At 45.8% G+C, this 15,807-nt stretch overlaps 1 protein-coding gene across 3 annotated transcripts in view; it reads left to right on the forward strand.

Annotated features, from left to right (window-relative positions):
- The first annotated feature begins 1,306 nt into the window (after positions 1 to 1,306).
- The window catches only part of DPP7 (dipeptidyl peptidase 7), a 28,215-nt gene continuing 13,714 nt past the window's right edge, over positions 1,307 to 15,807 (forward strand). The window contains exons 1-5 of one of the 3 annotated variants that reach the window (XM_036394237.2): positions 1,307 to 1,651; positions 2,349 to 2,462; positions 6,500 to 6,639; positions 7,357 to 7,520; positions 13,618 to 13,753. In XM_036394237.2, the coding sequence (XP_036250130.1) occupies positions 1,639 to 1,651; positions 2,349 to 2,462; positions 6,500 to 6,639; positions 7,357 to 7,520; positions 13,618 to 13,753 (567 nt within the window). In that variant the 5' untranslated portion in view covers positions 1,307 to 1,638. Of the gene's footprint in view, positions 1,652 to 1,905; positions 2,040 to 2,348; positions 2,463 to 6,499; positions 6,640 to 7,356; positions 7,521 to 13,617; positions 13,754 to 15,807 lie in introns of those variants that run through there. The other 2 variants (XM_036394238.2, XM_036394236.2) reach the window with 2 other exon arrangements.

Consider the following 15,807-nt stretch of genomic DNA (forward strand, 5'->3'; position numbering starts at 1 on the left):
GTACACATCAAATTCTTCCTCTCAATTCCCAGGAAAGTAAACATGGAATTTGCATCCAAACTCCAGAGAGAAGTTCCTGCATGTTTCCAGGGAGTATGTAAGAAGTTTCTACCTCCACAAAAATTTGTGTAGCTTTTATAGTTGTAAAAGTAGTGTCTTTCAGTCAAGAATTTCTAGCTTATCTCCCCACATCTGTTCTCACATCCAGTTGTTTATTGGGAGTTCTACTCCTGGTGCCAGAGAGAGAAATAACACTGCTCTGTGCAGTGTAGCCCCAGCTTCCTGCTAAGCAGCACAGTCACATCACTCCTCAGTGAACTGCCACATCACTGTTACAGTGCCTTCAAACCTGACCTCCTGAATAATCTTTTCGGGAGGCTGGTGCTGTAACACCACTTTGTGCAGTTTTTGACAAGTCTGCACATGAGTTTATGTTACCACTTGGTCACATGGCTGGCACAAACCTGCATGCCTCCCAAACACAAGGCTCAGCACTGTGCCACTACCAGCTCCCTGCACTCCACAGGAACGTGGCTTCTCTCTCCCTCCAGTGCCATCATGCTGAGCTCTGGCTCAAGGCAGCAGCTAGCATGGCCCCAGAAACATCCACCCAGCACTTTACAGGAACAGCAACAGCAAAAGACAAGGTCAAACTTTTCTCCTGATGTCCACCATGCCAAACCAAAGTTTCTCTCAGTCAGACATTGCAGCCTTTCTCATCATAATCTCACTGAAAGTCAAAGAAGTTGATCAATAGGTAACTCATGTAAGCATGAGTTAACTATTAAGAGTTAGCAAATATTAATCACAAGCCTAAGAAGCAGGACACACCTTAGCCTTGTCAAGATAAGAGACACAGAATGCACCTTGTCAAGGTAAGAGGAACAAAACCTATTAACAGCAGAAAATGCTGAACCAGCCAGCAGAGGATGTGCATGCTTCAGAAAGAAAGTTTAAAAGTGCAAAGTGAGGAAGACTACCAGCCTTCATCAGAACGACCGCTGAGGAAGACTTGGACCCTTCTGTGCGACCAACAGAGCACACTGTGCTTGCGCATCACATATGCTAATGATATTAATGATTTCCGAGAAGTAATTTGTATCACCACTCCAATCCCAAGGAATGTAATGAATATGCATGAAATTTAGCCATATATTGTGCTGTGTAAAAGCGCTGAGTGCTGAGGAGCACTCCCCCACGTACCCAGCACCAAATAAAGCAAACACCCACCTCACTGAGTCAGTGTCTGAGGGGACTCTTAGCTCAGCACTGGAGTGAATCAAAACAAGAAAACTGTTCCATAGTGTTCTCCTGGGCTACACGAATTCTGCAACCCTGAAGAAATCCAGCTGTTGCTTGAAGGCATGGCCTCACCTTCCTCTGCTTCAGCTGCCCCTGCCTTCCCTCCTGGGCTGGCACAGGCCTCTGCACGGACTCTCTTGTGAGCCAGACCCGAAGACCAATCCCTCATTAAATTAATTCAACAGAAGAAAAGCAGACCTCCTTCTCAGCTGGCTCAGCTTCCTGGTCCTGCTTTTTAAGCAACGGCACGAACCTGTGCTTGGGAGGGACCACAACAAACACCTGATCGGGGAGGAGAGGTCCCCTTCTCCTTGTTCTAACCTGAGTGTACACGGGATGGACTGGCCAGGTAATCTTTGCCGGAGGTGCAAACTACAGAACTAACTTCCTCTATCTGCTGCCTTTTTAGGCTCTGCAGTACACAGTGGCGCGGCCCCCTCCACCCCCAGGAGAGTAAGGAGGCGATGGCCCGGCCCGGCCCGGCCCGGCCCGGCCCGGCCCGTTGAGCAGTGAAGCAGCCGGGTCGAGCCGCCATAACAGGCCCGTGGCGCTCGCGTGGTCACGTGAAGGGACGCTGAGTCACCACATGATCCAGAAGCGGGGGGTCACTTGACCGGTGCCTGCGGGGCGGCGCTCGCTGCGCGGGGCAGGCGGAGCGGCTGCTATGGAGTTGCTGCTGCTGCTGCTCTCGGCCCTGCTGCTGCTTCTGCCGCTGCCGTTCGCCCGCGCTGCTCCCGGTGCGTGTTTCGGGTTGGACCCTTCTGCCTGTCACCCCTTCTCCTCCGGCCGGACCCTGCTGCCTGACTTCCTCTTTCCTCGGCCAGAGCCCCGGCTCTCTCATGGACGGGACCCTCTATTAGCTTTTCCAGGCCCTGGGTAGGACTCCGAACTAGCCTCGCTGGGCCGGAGCCCTCAGCCAGCCTGGGGTGCACCGAGAGGGCGCTCCGAGCTCCCCGGGTCCCAGTTCCCAGGCTGGGTTGTGCCGTACCGGGTGAACCTCTTCTGTTGTCGGTTTCCCCTGTGCTGATTGATGATGCCCCCTCCAGCTGCCCGGGTCGTGTGGCCCGGCCTGGAGGAGCGGCTCTTTCCGCAGGTACGGGACCACTTCAGCTTCGAGACCTGCGGCAACGAGACCTTCCCGCAGCGGTACCTGGTGTCGGGTAGGTCCCGTGGGTGCTGTGGCTTTGGGCTGGATTCCTTTCTGCTCAAGTTTTAACTGCCTCTGTTCCAATGTAAAGTAGGAGCTAGAGCACTGGGCAGCCAAGAATCAGTGTTAGCCACGGGCCAGCCCTGTACGAGCCAGGCATTCCCCAGCATTGTCTATATTCTCCTTTCCTTTTTAATCCACTTTGGAAAAAGGCATGTACTTATAGAACAAGGGGGCCTGGCTTTAAATTGAGAGTAGGCTTAGACTGTATATTAGAAAGGAATTCTTCCTGTGAGGGTGGGGGAGGCCCTGGCACAGGTTATGTAGAGGAGCTGTGGCTACTCCATCCCTAGAAGTGTCTAAGGCCAGGTTGGACAGGGTTTGGAGCACCCTGGGGTAGTGGAAGGTGTCCTTGCCCGTGACAGAGGGGTGGAACTGGATGAGCTTTAAGGTCCTTTCCAGCACAAACCGGTCTGGAATTCACTCCTTGCCTTCTGTTCTGGCTGTGTGGTGCAAAGGGGATTGTGGGGACTGACCTCTCTGGAGCAAGAGTAGACTAGAAGCAAGGGACTGTGTTAAGCTTGCACTGGCGCTGGCTCTGTGTGTGTGTCTTCAGTTGGCGCCAGCATCTCTTACAAATGTATGTAATCGAGTGTTCTGAATGTGTCAGGAAAAACAAATAGTGACTGAAATGTTGCACTCTGTACTGATCATTTTTAGGAGTAGAGGAGTAAAATGCAAATCACTAACTCAACCCTCTTGGGTTAGTGGTTTGCATTATTTAAACTTGTGCAACTATAGATAGCTTAATCCATGTGAAAGAATGAGCACTGCCAACAAGGAGCCAGCCGTGTCTCATTTTTGGATCACTGACAGTAAAAGAGAAAAGGTCTTTTTAAATAGCATGTAGCTAAAAATACAGCAATTTCCATAACCAGTGTCACATGTTTTTCAACCCTGCCTATGCAGAAGAATTGGGGAGCAAATTGTAGGGAGGAAGAAAAGGTGGACTTGGGAATAGCAACAGATGTGAGCACTGCCCAGCTTCGTGCCCACCTGCTGCTGCCTCCCAGCTGCATTGGGGTCTTAAGATGCTCCAGCTGCTCTGCAGCTTGTTCAGCGCCTGTGCCAAGTTGTGTGTTTCACCAGGCATGAATTCATGGATCAGTTCAACCCAAAGATATGAATATGCCACTAATTTTGAGAGCATACCCAAGGCTGCGATTTCACTAATTAGGTGGCCCTTTTTGAACAGAATGTTGGAATTACATGGTTTAAAGCATTGTGCAACTTCTATTTGTTTTCTTTTAAAGCGTTATGTTTTATCTGTGAGTCCTGGGCAGAGCTGAATAAGATTTGTGAGGAGTAAAATATCAGTGCCGTTCTGCTGGTTTATAGAGAGTTCCTTACTCAAAATTCCTGTGATTCCATTTCCCTGTACTGTTTTTTTTTTTTTGTTCAATATGAGACTTTCAGATTATCAGCAAGAAAACAAAAACTAATTTCACAACAGGGAATCTGATACTCTTGAGTTTAGCTAGCAATTCCCCAGGATTTCAATAAAAAAATAGGTACCTTTCTAAGGAGCCCATCTGGTTTGGTTTTGGCTTCTGTGAAGGTTGTTTACTCCAGCAGCCATGAAGCACATGAGGAGAAGAGCCAGAGGAAAGAGAACAGAGCACTCCAGTTACCTACCCAGTATCCAAAGCAAATGCATCATAGTCAGTTGACCTCTTTGTTAATGAAGAGGAGCAGTTTCACTAATGAGAGGTTTCAAATCCCATTTCAAGCCAAATCTGGCTTTGTCAGTTCTGTGCTGAGAATGCCAAGAATTAAATTTGGGCCTCTCTGTTCATGGAAACAGCCTCATGTGACAGCAACATCCGTGGGACAACTGTTGTTCAGGGGCTCTTTGGATGATATGTTGAAATCAACACTTAACTGACGGTCTGAGGTTCGTCATTGAAAAAAACTATTTATTATCCCTCCTAATTCCTGTGCAGTTTATCACTAAGCTAAAATCAAATGTTTGTTAAAAGTCAGCAAGCATTAGAGCAACTGTTTGTTAGATAAGCCAGTATTAGCATCACAGCTCAGCTTGTCCTGCCAGTATCAATTTGCATTCAGTTATAAAGTGATCTGAGGATGAAGCACATTATCTTCATATATCATCATATATATACACACACACATATGCGTGTGTGTTACATATATAACATATATCAGCATATCCTGGGCTCCTCCCCACAGTGTGGGCAGCAGGTGTGTGGGGGAATTCGGTCCCTCTGCTCAGGTAGAGGGAGGCAGTTCTACCGGGACCCCACTGGTAGAACTGCCTCCAGGCCCAGGGACCTCAGCACAAGAAGGATGTGGAGCTGCTGGAGTGAGTCCAGAGGAAGCCCCAGTGATTATCTGAGAGCTTGTGTAGCAGAGCATCTCATCCTCTCCCAAGAGCTTATCTGTTGTTTGTTAGCCAGTCAGATAATTCAAACAGGAAAAGCCATGTTATTCTGAGTGTTTTGGGCCCATAGGTTCACACTGGTCTGGTACTTCCCAACTGCCAATAGATACCTTACTGTTGACATGAGATCTGACAAGATAAGCTGGATTTTGACTGACTGATAGCTGTTCACTTTATAACTATAAAAGTCTCCCCTAACTTTCACAAAGCAGAAATCTGCTATAGATTCTGCTTCACAAAGCAGAAATCTGCAAATATATATATATATATATTTTCTGGAAATATGTGGAGTTTCTCCTATGAGCAGGGACATCTGCTTCTTGGTTACTCCCCAGGGGTTGAGTGAAGGAATCTCTACATTATCACCATTTCGGTGGTAAATTACATTTGACTCCTAATCAATACTGTTACTTTTGCCTGTTTTAATACAGATACTTTGATATAGTGCACTGTTCTCTGGTTTACTGTTCTTTAGTTTTATTGTGTAGTGAGTAGTTGTGGTTAAGATCTTTTGTCTGTTATCTCTTGTCTGTTTAATAAATAATTCATTTTTATAAGTAGATCTTATTTGCTGTCGTTAGAACTGTGAGCCAGAGTGATTCCTTAAATTTAAAATGTTGCGAAAATTTGAGGCTAAGGCAGGGCTTGTCTGAAGCTTTCCCTTGTCTCATGGCATCTGGGGCCCCTCTGCTCTGGAGACAGGTTGGGAGAGTGCGTTTGTTCAGCCTGGAGAAGAAAAGGCTCTGGGCAAACCTTATTGCAGCCTTCCAATACTTACAGAACGTTTGTGAAAAAATGGGGGGGGGGAGCTTTTTGCCAAAGCCAGTAGTGATAGGGCAAGGGGCAATGGTTTGCAGTTGACAGATGGTGAATTTGGATTGGACATAAGGAAGACATTCTTCCCTGTGGGAGTGGGGAGGCCCTGGCACAGGCTGCCCAGAGAAGCTGTGGCTTCCCCATCCCTGGAAATGTTCAAGGCGAGATTGCACAGGACTTGTAGCAGCTTGGTCCAGTTGGAGGTGTCTTTGCCCGTGGCAGGGGGCTTGAACTGGATGGTCTTTGATGGTTCACCCCCAGCTCAAACCATCCTATGATATGTAATTTACAACTTTATACCTTAGAGGAGGAGTATCAGAAAGATGCAGGCAATTCCCTAATGTCAGTTTTGTGTGAAGATTTAGCTGTGCAAATGTTTTGGAGTGAGTTGGGCTAAAAAGGGTCTATAAATGGGAAATCACTCTTTTGGGGGGCAGCTGTCTGCAAAGGACTTGCAGAACTTGAGATTTTAGGTATTTTTCAGGCAGAAGTGAAATTTTCAGGCCATGTAGTGATCTTATGGAAGCTCTTATTTACCCCCACCCAAATGAGAGATTTCTGGAGCCTAACACTTTGTGTTCCCAGATCAGGTCTCAGGAATCAGCCTGTTCACGGAGTTCTTCCTTGTTAACCTCCTGCCCAAAATCAAAAATTGACTCATTTCATGCACATATTCTTTGTTGTGTTTTGGGGGGTATTATGTGGTTTTTTTGTGGGTTTTGTTTTTTTTTTTTTAATTTTAATTTTTAATTTCTTTCTTTCAATTGCCTCAGTAAAGTTCTGGAAGAAAGGATTTGGACCCATCTTTTTCTATACTGGCAATGAAGGTGACATCTGGACTTTTGCTCAGAACTCTGACTTCATATTTGAATTAGCAGAGGAACAGCAAGCACTTGTCATTTTTGCTGAACATGTGAGTATTTTAGTCATGCATTCTTTAGAGTCCTCTTCTGTTCAGTGTTACCAAATTCAGCTTTCTGAAGGTCTGGAATAGTCGTACCATTTCTTCCTGTGGAGCTGAGTCAGACCTGGTATAATCTTTCTCCCCATAACAGCAGATCTTCCTTTTGTAATCACGGCTTTTGAGTAATTTTTTACTATACCTCCCAGCACTCCAGGATACAGACTGCTGTTTCAGTACAGCCTATGCCATGAATGAATTGTTTTTGTAAGTAGTTTCTACAGGCCTTAAACTCCATTTTGGAGTAGAGAGATACTTTGTTTGGATAATATTTAATCTCTCTACCCTGAGAAAAGTCCCAAGTCTCTACTTGGGAAAAGTCCCAAGCCAACCTTTTCCACACTATTAAATCTACTATCTGTCATCTTAGGCATGAAGAGATTATCCTGTTCCCTTTTGTAGCTGGGAATTTCAGGAGAGATACATGTGCTGAGAACCCACTTGACACCCACTGAAGCCGCTGTAATGTCCTGGCCATTCACTCCATGATCTGTCCTGAAAGTGTCTGTATCAGGTGCAGAAGACAAGGCACTTCCTCAGTTATGGACAAGTTAGAGGATGTCTCATACTCTGTTACCTCTTCATATTAGTGCACAATTAGCCCAGCTCTATGGTGAAAGTAGAGAAGACCCATAGGAGCATTGCCATAGTGTATCTCTTTCATTTCAGAGGTACTATGGGAAGTCTCTTCCCTTTGGAATTGAGTCAACACAGTTGAAGAAGACTGCTCTGCTCACCGTGGAACAAGCCCTTGCTGACTATGCAGTGCTCATTACTGAGCTTAAGCAGCAGTTTGGTGCTGCAGACTGCCCTGTCATCGCTTTCGGAGGCAGGTAAGTATTGTGTGGACTCCTTCCCTTCTCTGCATCCTTTTCCAGCCAAAGTTATGCTGCTGTAGATCTCTTTTGTTCTCAAGGTAGAGCTTTAAGCTATCCTTTTGAGAGTAGATGTGCCTGTGCCTCGGCTCCCATGAGCTCATAACCAGGTCCCACTCTTCTTTCCCATCAGGAATTAGTCTCCATTTGTGGTTGCTTTGGAGAAGCACCCCTGACTGGATGTTTCTAAGCTTCTTCGATGTCTGAATCATCCAAAGCTGCAGAAAAAAATAGCTTGGAAAGGGTAAAGAGAAAATAGCAGCCTTGCTAGTCATAAGCAATGTGATGGTGTGCCAAAACCTGAGAAAACAAGCACTAATGGGGTCCCTCAATCTGCTTTCACGAGGTGTTGGCTACAATGAACCTCACCTGAAATGTTTCTACACTAATGCATACAGCATAAGGAACAAACAAGAGACAAGAGGAGTTCAAAGCTTAGGCCCAAGCCCAGAAATTTGGCACCGATAGCAAAAGTGAAGTCTGGTAGGACAAGTCCTATGACTGGAGTGCCCTGTTGGATGGTTACAGGCTCTTCAGGAGGGATAGGGCAGAAGAGGCGAGGCAATGTCATTGTAGTGGAAGGGATAGAATGTCTGGAGCTCGTAGTTGGCAATGGCACAGTTGAAAGCCCCTGGGTAAGAATCAAAGGACAAATAAATAATGCAGATGTCACTGCGGGAGTCTACTTTGGCTCTCCCGGAGAGGATGATGATGCAAACAAATGATTCTTCAAGAAACTAAGGATGCTTTCAATTCAACTTCCCTTGTCCTTATGGGGGACTTCAGCTTGCCAGAAATCAGCTGGGAGAATCACACAGTACAATCTAGGCCAGGAGATGCCCTGAAAAAACCCTGATGACAACTTTATGGCACAGTTCTTTAAGGAGCAGAATTGGAAAGATACCCTTCTTGATCTACTGCTTGTCAACAGAGAGGATTTTGTGAGCAAAGTGGGGGTTGGCAGCTGTTCTGACCACTGCAACCATGAAGCCATCGAGTTTAAAATCTCTTTTGACAGGAGGAAAAGTGCCAGCAAAACCTCAACTCTGGCCATGAGGAGAGACTTCAGCAGACTTCAGGCTGCTCAGGGAATTATTGAGTAAAGTCCCCTAGGGAAATGTTTTTGTAGGTGATGGGGTCCATCTGTGTTGGTTACTTTTTAAATATCACCTCTTAAGGGCAAAGGAGTAGCAATTCCCAAATGTTGAAAGTCAGGCAGGTGAGGCAGAAGACCAGCTTGGCTGAACAGGGATCTTCTCTTGGAAATAAGATGAAAAAGGAGGTTGTATGCCCAGTGGAAGGAAGATCAGGTGACATGAGAAGAATACAGAGACACTGCTCCCCCTCTATAGGGAGAAAATTCATGTGATTAAAGCTTAATTTGAGTTGAAATTGCCAAAACTGGAGAACGATAAAAAGAGTTTTTTAAGTATATTAATTGTGAAAGGCAATGTAGAAATAACATTGGCCTGTTCCAGGATGAGGATGGTCACCTCACAAACAGGGACAGAAAGGTCCCTGCCACAAGGCAGAGGTGTTTATTGCATTCTTTGCCTGTCTTCACCATGGTTGACAGACCAAAAGGGCCCCAGTGTCTTGAGCTGGAGGACCATGAATGTAAGAATAATCAGCTCCCTGTTGACCCTGAATATGTGCAGGATCTGCTGCTCCATCTGGATCCCTACAAATCTATGAGGTCAGGCTGGATTCATCCAAGAATCCTCAAAGACCTGCTGATGTCATTGCAAAACCTGTCTTGATGATTTTTGAGCAAGTTTGGGAATCCAGAGACTGGAAGCTGGCAAATATTGTCCCAATTTTCAAGAAGGGCAGGAAGGAGGACCCTGCAAACTACAGGCCTGTCAGTTTCACTTCAGTGCTGGTAGAATCTGAGAAGATCATGGTAAATATTATTCTGGGAACACCTGGACAGCAATGCAGTCATTGGTCGCAGCTAGCTTCAGGAGGGCAAAGTCCTGCATGTTGAACCTGATTTCTTTCTATGATGGGGTAACCCACCTGCTTAATCTAGGAGAGCCAGTGAATGTCATTATTTTGGACTTCAGCAAACCTTTTGATGCTATCTCTTCCAAAGATTTTTCTGGGCAAAATGTCCAGCATATGATGGGTGAGCAACTGTCCACTGGTTGGCACAAAGAGTTACAGTGTCTGGGGTAACACCAGGCTGGTGTCCAGTCACTAGTGGGATTCTGCAGGGCTCCATCCTCAGCCCTCTTCTCTTCTACATCTTTATTAACGACCTGGATGCAGGACTTGAAGGAATACTAAGTCAGTTTGCCAACAGCACTAAACTGGGAAGAGCCGTTGACTCCCTTGAAGGCATGGAGGCCCTGCAGAGAGACCTCATGTGGTGGTTTGACCGGAAATATGTTTTCTGGGATGCTGTGGTCAGGCCAATGGGTGCTCAGATTTTAATACTGGCACCTAATGTGGCCATTGGGACATTGGATGCGCCTCTGAGAACACGGGGTTAAAAGCAGGGCTCTCCCCTGGGAGGCTCTCTTGGGTTCCGGTCAGGGAAAGGTTCAGATCTCCCCTGCCTGGCTGCGGGCTGGGCGGGGCAGGGGAAGCCACCCAGCCCGGTGAGGTAGGCTGGGTCCCTGGCCAGAAGGGAGGTGAAGGCCCCTGCAGGATGGAAGGGTGGAGGAGCACTGAGAGGCATTGGGCAGCCACCCCACCCCACCCCCCCCCCCCCCCAACTCCTCTAGGAGAGACAGAGAGAGAGAGACTGGTGCCTGTGGCTTGTGCCACCTTGAAATTTAATAGTGGCTGGCCAAGAAGGAGAAGGGTGGGTGTGGTGAGAAGGTGCCCGGCTGGGCAGCCGTGGGAGTTCTGGACAGACAGATCCTCAGATTTTTAACCCTTTTCTTGGATGATGGAAACCTTACAAATGCTAATCCTCCTGGAGCTAAATGAGAAGAGAGATAGAGATGAGATAAGAGGAAATGGGCCATGAGAGAAATAGAGAAGAATCAGGTGGAAGAGATGATGGAGTAGCTTATGCTGGACTCTTTGTGTGTAGCCATGGACAGAGCCATGTTTCCTTGTGATACAGGGACTGCATTCTAGGGGGAGGCAATGCCTCAGGACCAAGAGGGTTCGGTGTGGGTACCCCTCGGCCCCAGGGGGTGAAAAATATGGGGGGGACAGATGTCCCAAAATTGAGACTGTGCCTTTTTGCAGTGGGATGAAGCATCCTTAAAAGTCGACCCTAGAAGCAGCTCTGGTCCATGTTCAGTGGTGAGAGCACTGGACATGAAAGGAAGAGGTCACCATTGGCACAAGGAGGACTCCTTCTCCTCTTGATGAACTGAGGATTGAGTATTCTGAAGGGTGGTGCCGGAGTGAGAGTCAATGATTTGGGGGATGTATTGTATTGGGAATTTGGTGGAGGAGGAGGAGATGTATTTGTGAAGTTTTCATTTTCCTTGTGTTTTATTTTTTTTTTCCCTTGTAGTTTAGTTAATAATTTTTTTTTCCTAAGTGGAAAAAAAAATAAGCAAAGCAGGAAGTAGCCTGCTTTGCTTATTCCTGGTCACATCTCACAGCAGAAACCAGGGAGAGAGTAGTCTCATGGAGGCACTGGCATTGTGCCAGCGTCAAACCAGTAAGTCAGACAGATGGACAATCACCAACTGTATGAAGTTTCCAAACGGCAAGAGCTTGGTTTTTCACCTAGGATGGGGCAGCACTGGCTGTGTGTATGGAGTGGGGAATGAGAGGCTGGAGAGCAGCTGTGGGAAGCGACCTGGGAGTCCAATGGTATACTGGATGTGAGTCAGTAGTGCCCTGGCAGCCAGGAGGGCCAACCATGTCCTAGGGGGCATCATTGCTGGCTGAGTCAGGGTGGCAGTTATCCCACTGTGCTGCTCTGCACTGAGGTGGCGTCACCTTGTTTAGGGTACCACAATGTAAATATGTAAATACATTAAGCTATTAGAGAGTGTCCAAAGGAGGGCCATGAAGATAGGGAAGGGTCTGAAGGGGAGGCCTTATGAGGAGTGACTAAGATGGCTTGGTTTATTCAGTCTGAAGGAAACTGAGGGAAAACCTCACCTCACTGCCCTCTTCAGTATCCTGTGATGGGATAGTACTGATCTCTTCACTCATGACCAGTGATAGGACTCAAGGAAACAGCATGAATCTGTGTCAAGGGAGGTTTAGATCGGATATCAAGAAAATGTTTACACCCAGAGAGTGTTTGAACACTGGAACAGGATCCCCAGGGAAGTGGTCATACACCAAGCCTGTTTGAATTTGAAAAGAGTGTGAACAACGCTCCCAGGCACAGGGTGGGATACTTGGAGTGTCCTGCATAGGGCCAGGAGTTAGGCTTAGTGATCATGATGGGTCTCTTTCAGCTCAGCATATTCTATAACTATGAAAATGAGAAATTCATCCTGCAGGATCAAAACATTTTACATTGGAAACACGGGAAACTAATAATTGATAAAATATTCTTTCAAGGGGCCACACAGCTTTTTATTAAACACAACCTCTAACAGCATCCAGCCATTTTCATTGTAGGCCTTTTCATAATTCTGCTCTGCTTCTCTTTGGTTCCTTGCAGCAGTCCTGTCCCAGAGTGCTCACTGTGCTGCAGCTGGGTGGATGTGATGTCCTTGTTTCTTGATGCATCCCCTCTCTCGTAGTAGAGGGGTGCTTCCCTCCAAAAGTCTTCCAGAAGTGCAGGGCTTTGAATTCAATTGCAGTGCACTAAAAAGCATTTGGCATGATAGTTATCATTAAGCCTGCAGCTCGTTGCGGTGTGGTGACGGAACTGTTGATCTCACGGAGATTTTTACTGTGATTATCAGGACAGTAGCTAGAGTAGGAAGGCCCAGAAGCTGTCCTGGGATAGGAAGATGGGAGAGGGATTCATCAAAACCTCCTAGCTGGCTGCATGTTAGACTGCAGCTCTCTGTGTGTAATTGAGGGCTCAGTGTGCAGCAGCCCTGAACACACTAAACCCAAATGAAGAACACTGAAATATGGCAGTGCTGGAGAAGCACAGCATTTCCTGGGAGAGAAAAAACAGACCACTTCTGGTGCTTATAACTGTGCCAAATTAACCTGAAATTACTTGCAGGAGATTTCAGGTAATGCCAGTCTCCAGGGCTAGAGAAATGCAAATTGCTTTACACATGGGTGTTGTGGGAACAGTATTTACTGAATCACTTGAGGTGGTACAGAGGGAGATTGAGTGCTTTTAAACTTGGAGTTAGACCAGGTTTAATCTGTGTTTTGGGGATGTCATTTGCCACCCCCAGTGGCCTCAGAGGAACTCTGCAACCATCAGCAAATTAATGACTTCTGTCATCCTGGGTCTGTCTAGTACCTTTTGATCCATGTGTAGATTCTCGCCCTGGCATTGAAGCTACCAAGGTAGCTTTGACTTTTCTTGTTGCATTTGTTAACTTTTCCCCTTCCCTGTATCTGTGCTGATCAACTACACAGCTGTTATTTGGGGTGCCCAGGGAGAATAGCCTTCACTTTCCAGGAGTCGAGCCTGTTCTGCCACGTTCATGGACACCTTTTGCCAAAACCCTGGCAAAGTTCTGACTAGTTCTAACTAGTTCTTGTCATTTTGTATGCAAAATGTACAGTGTGTCTTCTCTCCCTGAACAGTGAGTGCTTCACTCAAACCCTGCTTTGCTCTGCTGTGAAGCTATTGGGACATGCTCAGGCTGGTGCAAATTTAAATACTGAGGCAGGATTTACATTTGTGTACAGAAGCAAACTGAGCTGCTATGTTCCCACCAGAGCTGGTGTGAGCATTTGGGGAAAGGCCAGTAAGAGCACTGTGTGCTGGTCATTGGCCATAACTGGATCAACATGAGGATGAGGCACAAAGCATCACATGTATCCATTAACATCATGCATATCACGGAGCATGTGTGAAAACATGAGGCATCACAGATATTCATGAGCTTATTGTTACCTTGCTTTAGGTGAGCCTGTAAATGTTGGCCTGAACTTCTGAGTTATTACAAATTGTCTGTTAAAGGAAATAACTGTTGTCTCTCTTTGGTAGCTATGGAGGAATGCTGAGTGCTTACCTGAGGATGAAATACCCAAATGTCGTGGCTGGAGCATTAGCTGCCAGTGCTCCTCTGCTGTCTGTGGCTGGGCTTGGAGACCCCACCCAATTCTTCAGGGATGTCACAGCAGTAAGTAGCATCTCTTTTCAGGAGCAATATTTTCTTCCTTTAGGAATGCTGTTTCTTTTTTCTTTTCTAGGTGTTTAAATAGATATCTGTCCTCACGGCATCACTGCTAAACAGGGAGTGCAATTAAATGGTAACCTGAAAGGAAAAGCAGTAGCTGCAGCATGGTTGAGCACTGCCTCCGCTTGGGCAGCTCAGGGTTCAAAGGTGCTGCTTCAAGAAGCACAACTCCATGCCAGTACCTTTAGTACCACTGAGAATTGACTTTCCCTTTTCTAGTGGCTTGACTGTATTACAGCCTGAAATTTTTCCCTTGTGCCAGGCTGAATGCCTTTTGGATAATTTATTTTTCAAATCCTCTCCCAAAATGCTGTATTGGTACCAATGATTCACAGCATCTCCTTAGTCCAAGGTGATTGCATTTCAGTGAAGAACTGGAAGTCTTCATTTTGTAACTAAAAATGTGCAAGGTGTCTCAGGATCACTTAAACTAAAATTTAAATGTGGCTTTTGCAGTTTAAGGCCATGAAAAGTTGGTGTTAGAACTGACTTTGATTTATCTTATAAGGAAAGAAATGTACTAGCTAGTTGTTCTGAAATCTTGTGATGGTGTCTGTTCTGCCTCTTTTTTGATATCAATTTCTAGATCTGGGTGACACAGATGGCTAGCCTGAGCTATCTTTGTTGTCCCTCAGTTGGAGCTGAGGTCTGTGCCTGGTGCAGGAGCCAGTGAGCACACAGAGCTGAGACCTTTCATGCTTTTCTGCCCAGAATTATTGCTAGGCTATAGTTCATTAAGCTGGCGCCTCTCTTGGGGCCTTTGAAGGCTTTTATACAAGTTACAACAAAGAAGTTGCACAGAACTTGTTCACTAGTCACCTTAACTAATGCTTTTCTGCATGTTCTCCAGTCAGTGTCAGTTCACTATACCAGGGTGGTCTGACATTAGCATGTGAGATGTCTCGGGTGATTTTTACCTTGCGGCTTAGTCTTAGGTTACCTTTGGGCCACCTTAGCATTCTTCTCCCCATCCCTCTGGTCTGGAGGTGATTCATCTTTGTTGACACATTCTTGTCATTCTTGTGTTACTTTGCTGTTGTTCTCCACTTTAAGGACCACACCTGTGTATGTAACTTGTGGTCTCTTTGTTCTTATTTATATACACGAACAACTTGCTTCAATGCAGAGACTTACAAAACAGATAGCTTTACCAGTAAGTATAAAGAAGAGACTATTATATTAAAATAAACACATTTGAAACTACCTAAATGCATTAAAGAATAATAGACATCTTGTCTTAGAGTTATACATTTTCAAACAAAAAATGTAATACCATTTTGTGTGGAAAAATTCATAGCGCCAGAGGTTTATGTCCAAAAAGGAGACAGAGGAGTCCTGTAATTTTATTTGAATAAAGGCAGAGGCCATGAGGCATTTCCCATGGGGTCTTTCAAATGGTTTGGGAATGCAGCCCCCTTTCTATCCTAATTTCCTGGATGCATCACTCTCTTCCTTCCCCCATTGGCTGAGGTACTTGGAAGGTACAGACTTCCTGAATCAGCTACTCTATGTCCCCCTTTTCTGTGCATCCCTCCTTTTTTTTTTCTTTTATATAGCAAAACACTGTTCATAATTCTATTAAGCCTTTGTTCTTTTTATCAAAGTTCAGGAATTTAACATGGCCTTGGCTGAGCAATGGCCCATGTCAATTAGTAACATTTCCTAGAACTGGGTAGTTTCTTCTGTTTCTTCACTATCTATAAGTCCCTGGCCCTATCTACAAGCAGATTAACAGTCTGTTTTTTGTAAAGACACATTCATCTTATTCCTTTCAATTTAGTCAGCTAACAGGCCCTGCAGTGGGAATTTCCTTTCAGCATCCTTGTCTTGCTTCAGCTGTAAATATGCTGGGAGTCATTACACACCCTCAAACTTAGGGTATGAAAAAAATCTTTCCAACTAATTTAAAAATCTTTTCATGTGAAAAAACTATCCGACTAATTTAAAAATCTATTTTCTCTGCAGTAGTAAGTCAAGCTCTGGGCTGAGCTCTTAAG

The sequence above is a fragment of the Molothrus ater genome, chromosome 20 (assembly GCF_012460135.2).
Source record: "Molothrus ater isolate BHLD 08-10-18 breed brown headed cowbird chromosome 20, BPBGC_Mater_1.1, whole genome shotgun sequence".
Classification (NCBI taxonomy): Eukaryota; Metazoa; Chordata; class Aves; order Passeriformes; family Icteridae; genus Molothrus; species Molothrus ater.